The sequence below is a fragment of the Lutjanus erythropterus genome, chromosome 3, assembly GCF_056507025.1.
Source record: "Lutjanus erythropterus isolate fLutEry1 chromosome 3, fLutEry1.hap2, whole genome shotgun sequence".
Lineage (NCBI taxonomy): Eukaryota > Metazoa > Chordata > Actinopteri > Lutjaniformes > Lutjanidae > Lutjanus > Lutjanus erythropterus.
This window is the reverse complement of record NC_139319.1, coordinates 44,397,384-44,417,289: the sequence shown is the minus strand read 5'-3', so window position 1 is coordinate 44,417,289 and position 19,906 is coordinate 44,397,384. Positions and strand designations below refer to the sequence as shown.

The window sequence follows — 19,906 nt, the reverse complement described above, 5'->3', positions numbered from 1 at the left end:
TCTTGTTGCTGCAGCGGGGCAGCTGTACCGTCACAGCATTAGTGAAGACAAATCCTCACACACATGAATCACAAACATGGAGCTGACAGCATACATACTGTATTTATGCTCACCTTTGCACACCCATTTACAAAAACACATCTACCTGCGCCGTGCCGCTAGCTGACAATCCAGCAGTCCCCATTACCTCCAGTGGACATGCTGTTACATTCATTAGGCTTTATTGGACCATGCTGAGAATGGCACCATTGCTTGGATCAAACTCTCCAGAGGCCACATGACTGCTCACTTTCCTCCTATTAGGCTGGGCTAGTTAGAGAACATTTCATGTAATATTCAAGCGCTACAGACAAATCACTGTCCCTCCCTTCTGTCCTAATAGCTTGTAAGAACAACAGACACATGGCCATAATAGAAACAGAACTCTGTAACCCACACTGTGCTGCTCATAGAGGGGGACAAAATGATAAGAGTTACATGACTCAGTGATTTGTGAGTATTGTTGCCTTGCAGAGAGATTTACATCTAATGGACAGCTGGGGCCACTCCTGGCACTTCCAGCGCAGTGCACTCACATGTTCTCCCCACGTCGGTGTGGGTTTCTCCTTCAGTTAGTCCAGAAACACGCAGGTGAATCTGTGATAGATTTGTCGCCTGTCAGTGTGTGTCAACTGTGACACGAATTCTAAAACCAATCTTTCCAAATCTAATCACATCTTCCATAAAAGAACAAGCTTGTCAGTCTAACCCAGTTCCATATAACAGCATTGTTTGTAGGTCACTTGTCACAAATAGGGTTTTCTATTGTTCTCTGTGTTTGGAAGACTTCAGCTGGAGATAACTCACCCTGAGCTTTCTCCCAAACACGATGACTTTTCCCCGCGTCTGTTCCTTCCTGAACCTCCACTCCACCAGGTTTTGGCCGTTCTCTCCCGGCAGTGTCATGTTGCGTCGGGCCACAGTTGGGTTAGCAGCACCTACAAATGCAACAGAATTGAGATATAACACAAGAATGCCATCAATATTTTATAGCAAAAAAGTCTAAACCAGAATATGCAAAGCTAAAATAAAGCAGTGAATCAATATGCGCTGTTCACACACGACATCTGCTGTGTGTAAATGTTTCTACTTGACAGTTTGATACTTGTGAGTCAGTCTGTAAATGAATTGAACTGTTGATTCTAATTTCATCACACAGCCTGTGTGTGTGCACACCTTTTTACAGTGGATCATTCTAATCATGCTAATACTGCAACAATACCGAGGTCCTTCTTTTATCAAGATGTGGCTCAAACAATTAACTTTGCAACACGGCACTTTCCAGTGTAGATTGTGGTAATTTACAGAAGCCATTAGCGTCTCTGGAGGGTTTCATTTATCTGTACCAGTATATATATCACCGTTGTGTGTGGTTTAAATCTTCTAATTTAGCCCACTTAATGCAGTTTACACAACATATCAGTCATTTTTCAGTGCCACCAACCATTTTCCAGCATGCTGTGCCTTCAGCCATCATATGAAAAACCCCCCTGCTGAGACTTGACACTTGTTTTAGTTGCTTATCACTTCTGTATTTACTGTTTTGAAAGTTATATTGCTGCAGTTTGGTAGTTCAGCTGCAAGTGAGAGCTTGTAAATATAAAAAGTCTGCACTATATTACAAAGCAATAACACTGATAACAAAATGTTGCCATAAATAAAAGCAGGCATTTTTATTATGACAGATCGCCTACAGTATAACCAGCACATTTCAAATATTTATTAGCTGTTTTTCACATTGTCATGAATGCACATGAGAGGCTATCTAGAAAGTAGAACCACTGCACTGAACCATTAAAACACCAGTATAGTGATATTTTTTGTTATTGTTGTGATATTTTCTGATACTGTCAGTGAAGATCAAATCCCTGTGTCAAATCAAACTGTGAGCTAAAAACAATGTATGATTACAGCTGGACAAACAGTGTCTCATACTGGGTGAAAACATGACGCTGACACTCTGATCCTTTTCACAAACAAGCCCTTCAGATGGTGTTTACCTGCACAAAGTTGTGTTGGCCTCTCTCAGAAAAAGGCCTCTGACACGACATGCAACATGAAAACTCTTGGCTGAAAACGATCTATGTGGAAATCTGGTATGCAGCAGTCTGAGCAATTTATAATTCATTTGTAACTCATTTCACCCTGTAGTTAGTCCGCACCAAATGCTTTATACATGCTGCACCGTGTAAAAACATTTGACGATAACAGATTCTTTTTGCTTTCAACTAATGTGCACCAGAACTATTCTGATGTGTGTATGATGATGATGACATTATACTGTACATTCAGGGTAATGTGCTCGTACCTGCGAGTATATGGGGCTCTGTCTGGTAGTGTGTGTCCATCCCATTGGCGTAGATGACCCTCAGTGAATGGTCATTACCCACCTGGTAGCTGTTACGAAGCTGGTCTGTGATGAGAGAGAGACATGAAGACAGCTATCATGAATGAACCACAACAGTATGTCACATTGATTTAGTGTATTCAGTGCGGGAACTGTCAAAGGATTTATTAGAAAAACACTATTAATACTTTACTGAACTGAGGGTGAAGGAGAGAAAAAGACGAAAGAGGGAGAGCAAGAAAGTGTAACAGAGGCAGTAGATAAAGGGATAAACGCACAGAGAGAAAACAGTACAATTAATTTCTGTGGGCAGTGTTTGAACCTGCTAATGGTATTAACATCCTCCAGCCTCTTTTAATTAGGTTCCCCTTGACCTCTCACAGGACTAATGGCCTGGTGTGTGTGTGAGAGAGAGAGAGTAATGGGAGAGGTAGAGGCTCTCTCGGCTCGAGACATTTTTATTTATTCCTCCTTCCTCCTGACAGACCTTCAGGTAAATGATTTCTTTATGACCAGTTTTCTTTTTAACAACTAATCAAAATATTTCCTAAGAAAACTTTTGTCATTATGCAAGGCCCAAAAAAACATTTACATGCTTGATTCCAATTCAATAATAATTTGACACATTAATACGATGTCGTGTCTTCTTTTGTTACACATGTTATTACTGCACAATCTGCAGGGATTATCTTTGGCATTTTTTTTTTCAAATCATCTTGTCTTCTAAATCAGTTCAACAAGATTTTACTCAAATATTTTTTCTCCTCTTTTCCCCTTCTTCTATTTTTTTGGTAAAATCTACTGAATAGAGCATTGGTTGGCTAAATTCTTGTTCACATGAATGATCTGTGGTCTATGGAAGATTTTTTGGGCCACGTGTAAGGAAAAGAAATGACAGAAGGAAGATCTTTTTCAATATGGCATTTCCAGGAAAAAGTCACAATGTTTAGAATCAAGTTGCATGTCTAGAATAAAGTTGAAATGTTGACAATTAAGCCAAAATGTTGAGAATAAAGTTGGAATTTCAAGAATAAAGTTGAAATGTCAAGGATGAAGTAGGGCCAAGAATAAGAAAAAAAAATCAGAGGAGAAAGAAGAAGTTTATGTTTACATTTTGACTTTATTCTTAAGCTGATTCTTAACTCTCAGCCGCCCACATCAACTGTCGAGCACAAAAGAAAGCTTCACACAATATATTGGGCAGAGACAACACACACACCATGATAATGCATTGCCATGAACATGTACTGTATTTATCCTTCCAGACCATCATTGCCCAGCGTTGCAAACATGTTCCCCAGCTCTCACAATGCAATCAACAACAACATCAAAATGACAAAATGCGGCAGTTATATTAGCTTGTTTACCATTTCTGGGCTGCACCTACACCTAATGTGATTTCACATTACCCAGACCACTTTCACACTGGCACACTGTGCAGTTTAGGTGATCGTGGGGAGGTGAAACAATAAATAATGTACATGAATTGATGGAGAGGAATGCTACACTTGTCGATGGCTTTGAATAACTTATTACATTCCAATCAATACTGCTCCGCTGTGAGGGAGATTCTACTCTGTTTTCCTTCACACTCTGGAAACATGTAGCTCGCTCTGAAACAAATCACTGCCGGCCACTCGAGGCCTCGCTTCAACTGGCTCATTAGTTCAGATTTAACAAGAGCATCAGTGCTAAATTATTGTTTCCCCTCGCTGTTTAGGCCCAATGTCTCACATGAAGGATGATGAGAATGGTGAAACTAGATTTTTTTTCTTTTCAGAGGGGATTTATTGACAGATCAATCCATAACTTACTTCCTCATCTCAGATCTATTTCTAAAAGGTTTAAAGTGGAGACAGAAAACATCACAACTTTCATTATCTACTCTATCTGGTGTGATTTAGTCAAATGTCTGACACAATCAACAAGAAAACTAATCTAACAAAAGAAAGTGTTTTTCAAAGTAAAAGTGAATAGATGTCTTTTGTTTTGAAATAGTCACAGACTGTTTAGATGATGGTTAGTGGCAATACTGCATGTTAGTTGGTGGTCTACACCTTATTTTTCATCTGTGAAACGGGTGAAGAAATAAAGATATTTTTTTTGTCAGGATCATTTTTGTAATACTCGTTTGGCTACAAGAGGTACAGAGTGCACGGAGAAATTAAAACCTGGAAGAAAACACCTGTCTTTACAGATGAAAAATGAGGAACTTAGAAAAACATAGTCTGGACAAAGCTTTTTCCCCCCACCTGTTTTTTAATCATAAACACAGGAGAGAAAACAATTCAGATCTAGAAAATGGATCATCAGGATTTTTTTTCCCTTACCACACCAAACACAAAGCAATAATGTTTCAGGGTTGTGACAATACAACCGCATGCCTAAATGTTCCAAAAAATTGTACTTTGTTTTCAACACTACTGTATAAAATTTACTAGCCTCAGCACCAGGCCTGGAATTTCATCATTTTAGGGCAGAGGCCACTTGGCTTTGGTGTTGTCAATTTTTCAAGGGTTCAAAAGCCAAATGTCCAGAGAGCAAAGTCATCTAATAAAACAATTATTTAAGGTGCGCCCCACAGCTCAATTGGTAGAGCGTTTGCCCCATGTACTGAGGCTGTTGGTCCTCTGCAGCAGCCGCTGGTTTGACTCTTACTGCCCCCTTTACTGTCATGTCTTCAGCTGTCCTGTGATTAAAGGCAAAAAGCCCAAAAAATAATCGACAAAAATCAGAATAAGTGTCTATTTACAAAAAACAATGAAGTTTAGCAATTTGAACATTAAAATATATTGTCTTTACATTGTATTAAATTAAATACAAGTAGGAAAGTGTTCCTTGCATTCTGTTTTTATTAATGTTTTACACAATGTCCCAACTTTTTTAGAAACTGGATTATAAAGGAATGAGAAACTGTCTTAACAGAGTCATTAAATAATGATGAGAAAGTCATTATTTTCATTATTAAGTCATTATTTTGAGAAAGTTTCTCATTATAATGGCCTACAGGATCTTTCTTGTCATCACATTGGCAGTAATGGGCTTCCATAGTGAAAGACAGTGCATCCAAAGCACAGTAAAGAGGAGACAAGCATATAGAACAAGGCTCTAGCTGAGTCTGCAGGGTACACCACAGAAGTATAGAGTAAAATTAGGCTTCATGATTAAAGTCTCTATCACAGGTGTCCACATATGCACACTTTCTCACACACTGTCCAAGCACTATGTCTCTACTGCGAGTCATCGCAGATAAACAGCCCCTGGGGCGGTGTGGGCGGGGCATCATAGTCACTGTAGCTGCAGGGCAGATCATTTTTTGAGGGGCAGAAAGGCCAAACTGAGGGGGCACGGCGGACATGGCCATGCCTTGCTCACCGCTATTAATCCTTTCTATCAGCTTGTCCTGTTTTCTCTTTGTAGACTGCAAGTTTCTGTACATCTTCCTCAGTGATTAAGAACTGGTGATTGATTATTGCTCCTCTAGAACAAGTTGGGCTTTTTCCACACTGACTCATTTCCATCTGAATCACAGCCGCCTGTCAGTGATTTCAATGGAAACCAGCCACAGTTTGTGTTGAACAAAAAAAAGTTGAAAAATGTTGAACAGAGAACACTCAGCCTGTTTCTGCTGGGACTACATTGTCCAGTAGGATTCATATTAATAAAAAGGCAAATTAGAGTGTGAGAGAAGAGTGTGTAACAACACACAGTCTCTGGAGTAAACTGATACACACACAAACACTTGTGTAAGCACCTTACCCTGCACAAGAGTGTAGAAGGAGTCTATTGATGACAAGTTGGTTGTTATGGAAACGTCCTCATCCCTCCCTGACGTCTCAATGTCCACAGCAACAGCCCCTGACGACATGTCGCCGTGGAGATTGGTCACCACGCCAGTGGGGAAGGTCACATTAGTCAGACGACCCTCGCTATCATAGCTACAAGGACAGGATGCAGGGATGAATTAGCCATTACTGTAATGTGCTGTAAAGACATGTGAAACATATCTGAATCTACATTACATTACACACACACACACACACACACACACACACACACACACACACACACACACACACACACACACACGGCTGTAGTCTCTTACACCTGAATGTGTTTGAGCTGGCTGTGAGGAATAGCAGGAGATAAAGCTTGAAATGAAGTATTTTAATCAGAGGTAGATTTTAAATTCAGTAAATTTCTTCACAGTAGGTTTTCAATTATTTTATGATAAGTCATTATATATTTATACATAAAAGTTATATATATATATATAGAGTTATATATGTATATATATATATATATACATATATATATATATATATATACATATATAACTTGTAGAAAGCATGGAGAAATGAACGAGTGTATGTTACAGTTCTGTTAGTTCAGCTTGACAGCTGACATTTCCTGCTTTGAGCTGGTTTGAGCAGCTGCAGAACATAAGTCATGGAAATGATTTATTGTTGCTAATAATAACCATTAAGAGCTAAAATAATTTAAAAAGTCTAATAATAATAATTCTAATAATGATAATAATAATAATTTTATATTAACTATATTAATATACTTGTAAAAGGTTTTTTCTACCCATCCATCCTCCATCAGCACACAGCAACACAGGCAGGCACTCAAATATAAACACAGTGATGCTGCTCACTCATAGAAGGTAGTCCAGCCGATTTGGATGCTCTTGGTAGCCAGCAAGCCACTGTTGCCATGGTAACTAAACAAGACCAGTTCCTGACCCTGAGCCGTGAGAGTCTTCAGACCTCCATTAGTGCCGATGGTCAGCCAGATGACCTACACACACGCATGCACAAAAATAAACACACACACACCACAGGCAAACAGGGTTACAAACAGTCTGTGAGTAGACTTCATCTCAAAGATATCAGTATATGTTTGCTTTACTCTGATAAATATTCTGGGTTGTCAGTACAGTCTTTCAGCATTTTTCTTGAAACTATCTATTGCGAAAAGCAACACTGTGTTCAAAACTATAATATATAAAGAAGAATTACTGGCCTATCAGCTGCCTGAATGAATCAACAGGTATTTTGGTGAGTTACATATAACATTTTGTACCATTAACTGACAAAACAGGATCTTAAAGTCCTACCTTCTCAAATCATTACTTTACTGTGACTACAAATTTCATGAAAATATGAAATGAAATGTTATTCTCATCTCACCTGATTGTCAGGGGCGACCACGCGCACAGGCATCCTGTTGGTATCTCTACGGATACGGAGGGTGTTCCCGCTGCTGTCTGTCACTGCCGTTACATCCTCCTCGTTGCTGAGGGTGAAGGAATATAATGACGAAAATGACAAAGTGAAAATTTGCAAGGGTGTGTTGCAAATGCAGTCATCTTTAATTACAACACAATTATTTTTTTAAAGCAAATATGTGTCGATTCCCACACACACACCAACCTGTAGCTGAAGTTGTATTTATAGTCCCCAGTGACCAGAGACATGGTGAACTGGTGAGTCCCATTCATGTCAAACACATAGAGCTCTTGAGAGGCTGGAGATGCCACTTCATAGGAGGTCGGACCTGAAGCCAGAGAGCCTGAAGATGCAGAGACGAACACAGACAGACAGCATGTATGAGTGTCCGTTCTGTCCTCTAACTACTTGACCCATCAGCCCAATATTTTTATGACTGCATGCTCAAGGACCTCTTGTGAATGTAGTGATTCAAATTTTTTGACAAACCTTGAAAAACACATTTTATTGGCTGCTCTGTTTTATAGCAGCTGCTATAAACTCCTCTTATCTCATCTGTAGGAGCTGCAAGTCATCAACAACTGCTAGGCTAAAAACAAGGCTTACCCAGACCGCTGCAAGACATATTTTGGTCTTTATCATGGCTCCATACCTGACAGGGTTAGGGTTAGAAGAAGAAGAGTTTTGTTTCATCTTAAACCAGAGCATCAGCAGATTGAGTCCATATAAGATATGTAATGAAGTTAGGTACGATACAAGATGGATAAATCTCTGTCATTTTCACTGTACCTCATTGGCTGCTGCTATATGTCTTAGGGAAGTAACAAAATCTGAATACGTTATTTGGGAAAGCACAAATTATGCCACGGAAATAGATATTCTTCTATGTAAATTTGCTCATTATTATCAGGAAAATGTCAGCTCCATGTTTGCCTCAGCATAGTTTCAAAAAGCTCCAATCTACCTCAATCAGTCACAGGATATTTCTTTTACTGTAGAGCTTCTATTTCTGATGTGAGATAGAATCTTTATTTATGCATTTTTATAAAAGACACAACACAAAACAAAAACATTTGTTTCATTTTCTGATCTTTCAATATCTTTCTCTTAAAGGGGAGGTGGTGGTGGGCTTCACACAGTTCATTAAACTTAGTTTCTCTACAAATAAAGAAAGATAGACAAAGATAATAACCCATAATATTTCAATCAGTGGATAACAGAAATCAATAAATAAATTAGAACGCTATAATTTACAAGACAGATAATTTAAATTACCCCAATATTTAACCCAAATCAAACAACCACTAAAAAGACAAACCCTAACAAAATATAGACTCTGTGATCATAAACTTTCAATTGAAACCGGTTGTCATAAAAGAGAACGACTGGAAAGAATAAAAAGAATTTGTGTGCACTTTGGAACAGCAGAAGATGAAACAGAAACCTACTTTCTCATAACTTGCCCCAAATTCAAAAACTATTGAGGAAATCACTTCTCAAAATTAAACCAGAACTTTCTTCCATGACAAACTCATTCAAACTCATTCAAACTCATTCTAGGAGACAATAGTATTACAGTAGAACTGGCAGGAGAATATGTTTCATGCATGTCACAATGCAAGGAATATCTCACTGTAAGGTTTATTATTCTTTTCTTTTTTTTAAATTTCACTTTTAACATTTACTGTATATTATACTGTATCTGACTTTTTCATTTGGTAACATGTTTGATCTGAAACATCATGGGAAAAAAGCTGATTAAATTGAAAAAATTGAAACTGAAATTGAAAAAAGGGAGGGTGAAAGGTAATACGTCAATATTCAATTATTTTGATGCTTTGTAGACACAACAGTGTCATTGCCAATGAATATTAGGTTAGAAAATAAAACATCTGCCCGATTTAACGTGACTTCTGGTGTAAACCCCACCCACTTCTGTTCTCCTACCCAAATACAGATACAGCGACAGATAATTTTGTTGGTTGAACAGATACAGACACAGATACAAATAATGTCTCTTTGCACTAGGGCTGGGTATTGTTAAGAACCTCACGATTCAATTCGATTTCGATTCTTTAGGTTTCGATTCGATTTCGATTCGATTCGATATTGATTTAAATTCTTCAATATCGATTCAGTAGTAGTAGTAGTAGTAAGTAGAAATACACAAATAATTAAGAGTACCTGTTGGCAATTTTTAAATATTTATTTTCATGCCCATAACACATGTGGTACGTTACTTCACATCTTTGGGCAATAAAACATCTGAAAATAAAACATTAGCAGCACCATAATAGCTCACTTGTGCATATAAACCTCTGTCTTCACCTCTGTGTACAGCTTCGGGATGGTGACCTCTGTCATGTGTTTTCGTGTTGGTATAGCGTATCGTGGTTCAAGTGTGTGTACCATCTTCTTAAAACCTTCATTTTCCACGACACTGTACGGTCGAAGGTCCTTGCAAATGAAGACGGCCACGGACTCTGTTATCTTCTGTGTGCGGACAGAGCTTGGCGGTAGTTTGCAGACATATTGTTGTTGTTTGGTCGCGTGCAGCCTCCGTCCTTAAAACGCAAATCACACGAAGATGTTGCGCACAGCGCCCCCAATGGCCAGGAGGTGAATCGATTAAGAGGGTTTGCTTAATCGATATTGAATTAGGGGCGGATAATTTCGATGCATCAATTTTTCAATATTTTTACCCACCCCTACTTTGCACCTCTAGTATGTTGGTGCTATGCGTCTGTGTGGTCACCATATTGGAGCATTTCAGATCCACTATGACAAAAACAATGAGAGATGCAGACTTCGCTACATTATCAACTGTAACTGATTCATTCTGAATTTCATGAAATTTAGTTTGTTATAAACATGAGAAATTGAACATGACAGTGGTTACTTGTTGGAATTCAATCCAGTTATTGGAAATGATCTAATCAGCTGAATGCCTTAATGATCAGTGAGCTTTTCCAATAATGCACATTTACATATCTGTTATATTGCTGGAAAGCCGCCTGGTTGCTTGTAATGTTCTAAAGAAACAAAATGTTTTAAATAAATAACAATATTTAGATTGATTGTCCCATTTACTGTTTGCTTATTAAGTTTATACAGTTAGTTGAACCCAGAATGCTCAGTTACAATACCACTACACTATTCTATTCTACACTAAGAAAGCTCTGACTATACTATACAGAAAAGACTATTGAAAACTGAAAATCTCCACTGGTTGCATCTGGCAGCTATGGTAACATTGCAGTAGGTGCTTCACCATCCGTTGCCTGGTGGACATGTGCACTCTACTGAGTAATCTATAATAGTTTACTTTGTTTTATGTCATAATTTATTTTATTTTATTTATTAAACTCACACAGTATCTTCCTGGAAGAATTCTATTCATAGTTTTGTTTAATCACTGTCTATATTAGGTGAGGAAAATATTTGGGGCAGCTTGTGTTCACTACGGCACTCTGGATCAAAGGCTTCTTTGAGATCATGCACAGTTTGGTATGCAGTATACTTTTGTTGTAGCTGTTCAAAACCCCTTCAACCCCTCAGACCTGACAGCAAGTCCACGGCACAATCAGTGGTTGGTGTGAAGCATAATTCCTTGTCCACATATGAGTCCATGTGGTCCACATACCATGTAATAGAGCATAGATCCATCATGGCCTGCATTTGACCGTAGACACCCGCGCATCCACAGCTGGCTTTGGGCTTTGAAATGCAATGTTTTGGCCCTCCTAAATACAGCAATCGTTGCGGAACAACATCAGTATGCCTACTTCATATGTTGTATATACATACCAGTAGGTGGTTGGTTGCGTCGTATGGCTCGAATGCGGATGTTTCCCAGATCAGCCACGTACAGGGTTCCGTCCGGAGACACCACCAAAGAGGAAGGGCAATTAAGCCTGGCGTCTTTGGCATAGCCGTCTCCTGTTTGATAGCAGTCACAGTTGGCATCGTTCTGCAGGACAGAGGGAGGTGGGGAGAGGGACAGAGGAAGAAGGAGCAAACAGAGACAGAAAAGAAGTGAGAGGTAGAAAACAACACTACATGAATAATTCAATGGGGCATGTGTTATGGAGAGGAGAGGAGGGATGTGGGCACCACCAAAAAATCAACTGGAAAAAAATCCTCATGAATTTAATGTTTTTATTCTACTGTATTATTAATACATTGTAGATGCATGTTGAGCATGCACTACCATTGTATCATACTGTAGTGGAATTAGATTCCATACAGAATCAGTCATCACTTATGTTGGTTTGATGAGCTGATGGACAAACCAGCTGTATTATGACACCTTCTTAGGTATGAAGCTAAGATAGGAGGACATCAGGGACAGAACATGGCAGTCCTCAGTATTATGTGAAGTAGATGTGGTTGCACTACCTTGCAGTCACAGTCAGATGGTGCTCCAGCTAGATGGGTTATTTCTCCATCAGTCGACACCTAGTGGGATTACAGTCAGAAATACACATTTTAGAACTTGGGAAACAGAAACCAAAACTAACCTGCACTTTCACAGAAATGAACTGTGAGACCTTTGCTACATGCCATCACTTTTTCTCTCTGAGAAAAAGAATCCTCTAAAAATAAAAAAAAAGATAAATGATACAGTGACACAGGCTGATGGTCATGCAATGCATTTGCATAAATCAATTCATCACTGCTGCTCTTGACTTGGACATTTAAAGTTGTGTCTCTTTGTTGGGAAAAGTGTCTATCAGCAATCAAGAGATTACTTTACATGAATGTGACGTATGTGTCCTGAAGATTACCTGTCGAATTCGGTGGATTTTCTTCTCATCTGTCTCTGCGATGTAGAGGACGCCGCTGTAGGACAAGGCTATAGCTGTAGCTCCCTCGAGCATGGTCTGGACCGCTCTCTTCCCCATAGTATATTCTATACCAGGCACCTGGCAGTGCATCGGACGACCTGCCACAATACGAACCTGAACACACGAGTACATGGATGACCTTAGAATGACAACGAAGCACTGTATTTGTTTTGTTTTGGCAAAGTAGGATGAGGCTGTTTCTTTACAGTCTTCGTAGGAAATTTGTAAAACATACAAGACTGTCAGTGTGGGCAGAGTCAGTACCTGTCTATTCTCAGTGATCTGCAGCACCACGTTGTTGTCCAGGACGTAGATGGAGTTATCCATGGGATTGATGGCTAGATCTGTGGGCCATTCTAACCGAACCTGGGTAAAGACATGGCGAAGAGGACGAAGACAGAGAGTTTCACTTCACATTCTACTCTGACTTTGTATAGTTCCATTAAACTAGTTTGTCTTCTACTTTCTGATACTATTGATTCATGCTGTGCATTGCCTGGCTGAATGCTGCCAGCTTTGTTTGTCTCAGTGACCTCTGAGTTGAATGAATCAGTGCCCACTGTCTGATAATGACAGACGGTTTAAAAATGAGAAATAAAAACAGAATGTCAACAGTTCAACAGCCCAGCTCACTCTGAGGTCACGTAAGGACAGAGAAAACAGGGAGAGGAACCGCTTCACAAAAGTTACTGATGGTCAGTTCAACTTGGGGGGGGGGGGGGGGGGGGGCATGACAGAAAGAGCCAACTTTCAAAGTATGAAAACTTCATATCTAACCCATTTAATCTAAATGTATTGTTTCCATTAAAATGTATTTGATACACTATATTTATATTTGCAGGAAAATACAGTATATACCCGTAATACAGTCTGTTTAGTGATGTTATACATAAGCCAGCATATAAAAACACAGGACTGGTCAATTAAATGTTCACATGGTTTCATCTCTGATGATGATTAAAGCATCCTGCAAGGAGTAATGTAATTACTGTCCAGTCCATTAGAAACACTAGCTGTCCGCAGCACATTCACAATCACATTATACTGACTGTGTTCTTATAGAATACAGCATGAATGTATGGAAAGAGCTGTGAGACCTGCCAATGTGTGGGCAGCGAAGTCATTGTTTCCACAAGTGAACTCCAAAGGTCAACTAGATAAGTGTGAGGAGTCAAACTGAGCTAAATTCTGCAGAGAAGGACACACGGTCAGAGTTCAGATAACTTCAGCTCTGTAAGATATTCTCTTAACTATGCTGCCCACAGACAGCTCTTTCACACACACACACACACACACACACACACACACACACACACACACACACACACACACACACACACAGCAAGTATCAAACATTAGACCTTCAAGGCTTAATATGTATCTGTGTGTACGTAGGTGGTGTTCCTTGCATTCTCAAGTCCATCTTGTGTAAATTCTCGCTCTGAAAATAAGGTGTGAAAACAAGTCCCTCTGTCTGAGTTTCTGAAACTGAAAGGAACTGCAGTGAAGAACTGAAGAAAAGTCAGTAAATGTCATCATATCTAAATCCATGCCTTGTTAAAGGACTCTTTGACATGATGACACATGATGACACATCAGACCAATATGACATTGTCTCCTATGAATCACATGTACAGTAAGTGCAACTGATTTGCAATAGCAATGAACTTTGATTAATGTCTCTGAGTGACACAGAGCGACTAACACACCTTTTTATGTCGAGTGCAGACTGCTGTACTGTTTTCCTATCTGGTCTAGCTCAAAAGGTTTTAAATCAGCAACAGCAACTCTGCGGTCTGAATGTTAACCAGGACCAGAGAGAGAGAGAACACATTACACCTGTTTTAAACTCCTAACACTGTTTGCCTGCCAGGTTTGTATTGATTTAAAAATTCTTTCACTTGTTTTTAAAGAACAACTCCAGTTCCAAAAAAAAAGTCAGGACTTTGTGTAAAATGTAAATAACAAACAGAATACAGTGATTTGCAAGAACTTTCTGATCTTACAGTACAAAGACAAGATATTAAATGTTCGACAAAAGACGCTTCATCTGTTTCACATGCTGGACTAACTGAAATCTTTAAACTTTAAAGCTGCCTCGTCAGCCTGTCTTATGATTAAGAATGATTTAGAGAAATGATTAACTTTACTTTTTTCACTTATTTTATTGTATTTGTGTTTATTCTATTTTACTTTATATTATTGTTTTTAGTCCTGTTATTGATCTTAGATTTTACTCAATTCTGTTTGGTCACTTTGATCTATTTATCTAGTTTTTAGTCTAACTTTTGTCTAACACCTAGATTTTCAAACTATGGCATTAGTACGACTGGTGAAACTCAAGCTTCTTCTAGTGGTACAATCTAGTGGGGAATCTCATTAAATCTTCAAAACCAAAAAAATTTATTTAAAAACATAGAATCAAAATTTATAGTGAAAATTAAGTTTTGTTTCAATATCATGGTCACGTTCATACATGATACATTCCATGATTAGTTATGAATTGAATTGTGATGCATTTTGCCACTGCCTTGCACTGCTGACCACAGTCAACAATAAATCATAAACTTATCGGGAATAAAAACCTGCCTGCTGCATGAACTGTCTGTAGCTGGATAGAGTAGGTCTACATGACTCCATTTTAACATCAGTCATAATGGTTTTACTTGGAGAATCTGATGTTTTCTCCGGTGGTTCTTGTAAAAAAAATTGAGAAACACAGGTCTAACACTAACATGTTGTTATAGCTTTTAAAGCCATTATTGTATTTAACTGTTATAAGTGTTATTCTTTTGATTTGATCTATAGTTCTTGTTTCACTCTGTTATGGTCTATGCTTGTTGAGTCGTATTACCAGGCTGTCAGTCATCTGTTCAGCACTTTGAACTGCACTAACCTGTATGAAAGGTGCTGTACAAATACAGTTTGACTGATTGACTGAAGTGTGACATTATTATCCCGTAGTGAGAGTTAAAGGAAGGCAGGCAGGGTGTACTTGACACAACCTTAACACAGGAAATGTAACCTTTTCAATACTTGTGTGTCGGTGAAAAATTTAAAAAGAAATTTGAGGGGAACAAAGGGAGGCAGGCAGGATGGATGCAGCACATTCGGTTCTCTTTGCATGTTACCTGTCTTATGTGCATGCTAGTGTCGCAGGTCAAAGGTCGCGCAGAGGTCAGGTCATTGCTGCCCAGCACTGTGGAGATGATTCCATTACGATCCACTTTCCTGATCATAGTCCCGTCCACAAAGTAGATCAAACCGTTTCTGTCAACTGCGATGCCTGTAGGGAACGTAAACAGAGAACACACACAATTCAACACTGTCATCCAGCTGATTATTAATACATCAGCTCCACAGGAAAATGAAAGTGAGGCACCTCTCCCGTGGGAGTCAAGATGCAGCTGCAGCAGATAATTAAAAAAAGAAAAAAATATAAATAAGAAAGAATGAAGTCACGGTGCATTTAAAGGGCCAGTTGGTATTTTTGGAAGTGTGATTATTGATGTTGGGCAACACACTACCAGTTTAGAGAAGCAGCAGGAGTACCAGTGGAGGAAGCTAAGCAATGTAAAGCTGTGGACAGGGTCAGCAACAAAATGCATGTTAGGGCGTCTTCACACTTGCGTTTCAGTTCATTGGTGCGGACCAAAGGAAAAAAAAGAAACATGGTTGCATTTCAGTCCTGGTACAGTTAATGTTCACATTGACGTTTTACTAACCAACCAAGAGGCGGAAACAAGTTTGACAGACTGACAGGTAACTTGTTGATTGGACAGTTTTGATGATTGTCATTCTGCATCATCAGTGCATCATCAGGACCCATGTGAGAAAATCAAATTCTTGTGACTGACAGACGTTTACGCAACCCCTTAATGCTTCAGATGTGTTTATTACAAAGAAACAACCAGCAAATCATGGCATGTCTTGAAAAACGAGTGACAAAAACTGGATGAAAAGGAGGTGCCTTGTAGCCTACAGGACACTTTGCACCTCGCTGACCTGCTGTGGCTCGTATGTGCATAATGTCCACACAGAGACAGCGTGCTGCGGTGCTGCGTGTGTCAGCCCGACTGTAGATCTTTTTATATTGAGTTTACAAAAGTGTTGGGAGAGGAAGAGAATAAGAAAGCACCAGGATTTTTGTTTCCCCTTGTTCAGGCAGAGAAAGAGAGGGATGGAGGGAGGGGGACAGCACATCTGCCCTGCACCCGACTTTTTAATGTGTGTGACATACAGCTGTAACTGTGGAGTCGCTGTTACACACATTTTAATCGGACACAGAGTAGGAGACAGCAGTTTTAACAGCTTTTGACCTATTAATCAGTTTTAATACCTGAGCTGAAGTGCCTGTCTGTTATGACATGAATTTCAAAAATATAGGCGATACATGTCTTATCAATTGTACAATCGCCTCCTGAACAGTCAGCTGATGGTATTATTAGCCATTTAGCTTTTGAAATGGTGCTAAAATAACATCATCTACCACCTTTTCAGATGGACTTGGTCCGGTTCTTTGGTCCGCACCAGGGTTTGATTGACAGCTTTCACACCAGCCCAAGTGAACCACACTAAACAGGAAAATGGACCATGGTTCGTTTTAACCGAACCAAACGAGGGAGGTGTGAAAACACCTAAACACCTAAAAAAAATCAAGATCAGTTTAAGTGTACGCTATATTTAGAATATGTTCACTGCTTTACCTTGTTGTCAGACAACCTTTCCTGACCAACCAGACTGCTTTGGAAAAATCAGCCTATTTTATCTCAGAGAATACGAGTTGCAGAGTTGCTGGTCTGTCACGGCCTTGATTGATTAGTTTGTGGGTGTTATTGTGTGACTTTGGTGTTTTAAAGGATTAATTCAGATTCACCAAAGTCACACAATAACACAAACAAACTAATAGATGGAGGCAGCAGCAGAGCAACAACTCTTGAGAGGTAAAATTCCCACTTGACCCTTGTAGCTTTAGAGAGAGTTATATTTGGCATATACAATTGCGGTTTCCTGTCCAGAAATGCTGTAACACCAAGGTAAGGTGTTGAAAATATTCTACATATACTGTACATTTAAACGGATGTCTGTTTTTTGTGTCTACAATACATTTTGCTGCTGACACTGCTTAGCATGGATAAGCACCTCATACAACCACACTTTGAGTCATCTAAACTATCCTTTTAATGTTTTGAAAAACATGAAGTATTGTTTGGATGAGCACAACAGCAGCCGTGCAAATCAAAATCAGTCAAAACTATCTGCAAACAATCGAAACACTGGACCTGGTATATGACATGGTATGTGCATATTCAGATATGTTCTCTCCCATGTTTGAATTTCATGATTGAGGTACAACAGGTTATACTATGCTAAAGGTGATGAAGGAAGCTCAGTATAAGTTACAAGTGCTTCCACTCAGCCAGGAGTGTGATATTTTCATAGAGCAACCTTGCATTCCTAAACAGATCCAATATGAAAGCTTCAGAACCAATTCTGTAAATGATACATTGGCCAACTCGATTTCATATTCCCCTCGAGCAGGAAAAACATTTAGAATCCTGAAATGATACGTGTAGCTGTGGTGTGAAAAACTGTCATCCTACACCAAAGCTCTGCAGACGTCGGGGACTAAGTTGTGGAAGCTGTCCTCCCGTAGCTAAAGCGTCCCTGTGGTTCACCGTCACTTTCTCTTCCCTACTGTTCCCTTCACAGGAGCAACACAGTAACCAAATGTGTCATCTCCTCCCGAGCTCATTTAATTTAAGGTGCTGTATGTTGGCTTGTGGGGATTCTGCGCCTCCTGCACCAGTTTCCTTTTAGGGACACTCATTGTTGTCTGCTTCAGCACATTGTCACAAGGCTGTGTAGAGAGCACCGCTGTTAAAGGGCAGGGACAGAGGTGATCTGATTGTTCATGACTGGACCTACGAATATATCACAAATCACACTGTCTTTCCAACTGCCCACACTGATGTACTTACCTCCAGCAACAAAATGTGAATCATATGCCTTTACATTGTGAAACACTCATTTATGATAACAATTTTGCTTAATTTATGAAGACTTAATACAGTTTTGTCTTCGGTACAACAGGATGCAGTGTAAGAAGAAACAAAACCCTTTGGAATCAGGTCCTCTATAAACGGCTCAGATACACACACCGTCAAGCAAATGAGAGCTGATACAGACCAGACAGCAGGCTGCATCTAGAGCCAGTGCTTGGTTTGTCTGTTTTGGGCTACTATAGAAACATGGGCGGAGCAACATGGTGGCCTCTGTGGAGGAGGAAGGTAACAAAAACACAATTCTTATTTGAGGTCTCAGCCCTAACTGAGAAACTGTGGTGATTTATTGATTTATTAATTTTATGTATTTTTGCACATTAAACATGGTGATTCCAAAGTGTTTCATACTTTTATTTCAGCAAAAACTCAGCTACAGTAATATAGAAGCAGTATGTACGCCGTGTTTGTAGTTTTTTCAGAAAACAGAGTAGAGAACATAGACATTGTGAACAGCAGTTCTGAACCATGAAAAGCAAATACTAAGAAATTGTGACAATTTGTTTTGGTCATTCAAAGTGGTTGCACAGGGTCTTTGCTACGTAACAAAGACAAAAGGACCCATTCAGCTCATTCAAATGGGCAAATAAGTGGCTATAAAGTTATTCATGTCATTGATGTTGATTGATTGTTGTTTGTCAAGCAAAGGTAAGTGGAAAGGGGCAATGTGTGAATGGGCGTGGAGATTGAGCAATGTTTTATCTAATTCACATAAGTTTGAAATTTCATATTATTTGTGAGTAGACTCATTGGAAAGAGTACATTTTAAGGTTTCTGTCAATATTTTATCGTATTTGTATGATAAAATTCATCAAGATATTAATAAAAAACGCAATATTTTATAAATACAGCATTGCCGCGATGTATGTACAAGACTGCATTGAACACGTGAGCTACAACCTCAACAGCAGTCGAACTGCTCTGGCAACCTCAGTCCAAACATCGTCTGACCCCACCAATGACCATCAGGACACATTTGGCAATAACCATGCCTACCTCCATACAGAAAACATCGTCCTGCCCAGAGACTGGGTAATTAGTCTAATGAACAACACAAACTGGGGTATGAGCATCGTCTTCACGCATCAGACCATATAAACATGAACTCCTGTGTGGCTAAACTAATGCCCAAATCACACAAAAAGTGCCCAAAATCTAACTTTTAGGGTAGAGCAGGTGTTTTTTGAGTAGTGCATAAAATGAAATATAATCGGATGACATGACAGATTTGGAGGTGCTGTGATGCCATCTATTAATGACACTGACAAATGTACAAGAGCCTCAAAATTGCATAGAAGTGGAGGCGCCATCACGCATTCGCTTGTTGTAAACCGATTCGAATTTACAAGAATGTGTGTGAATGGGTGTGTGGAGCTG

General features: G+C 39.3%; 1 protein-coding gene across 2 annotated transcripts in view; it reads right to left on the bottom strand.

The window, feature by feature from the left end:
* tenm3 (teneurin transmembrane protein 3) overlaps positions 1 to 19,906 on the bottom strand; it is a 417,647-nt gene that overhangs the window by 27,549 nt on the left and 370,192 nt on the right. For both annotated transcript variants that reach the window (XM_084747609.1, XM_084747617.1), the window contains 11 exons: positions 15,599 to 15,753; positions 12,732 to 12,833; positions 12,408 to 12,581; positions 12,019 to 12,078; positions 11,428 to 11,590; positions 7,825 to 7,963; positions 7,582 to 7,687; positions 7,047 to 7,189; positions 6,146 to 6,324; positions 2,348 to 2,452; positions 847 to 977 (listed from right to left, as the gene is read on the bottom strand). In XM_084747609.1, the coding sequence (XP_084603735.1) occupies positions 847 to 977; positions 2,348 to 2,452; positions 6,146 to 6,324; positions 7,047 to 7,189; positions 7,582 to 7,687; positions 7,825 to 7,963; positions 11,428 to 11,590; positions 12,019 to 12,078; positions 12,408 to 12,581; positions 12,732 to 12,833; positions 15,599 to 15,753 (1,457 nt within the window). The remainder of the gene's footprint in view (positions 1 to 846; positions 978 to 2,347; positions 2,453 to 6,145; positions 6,325 to 7,046; positions 7,190 to 7,581; positions 7,688 to 7,824; positions 7,964 to 11,427; positions 11,591 to 12,018; positions 12,079 to 12,407; positions 12,582 to 12,731; positions 12,834 to 15,598; positions 15,754 to 19,906) is intronic.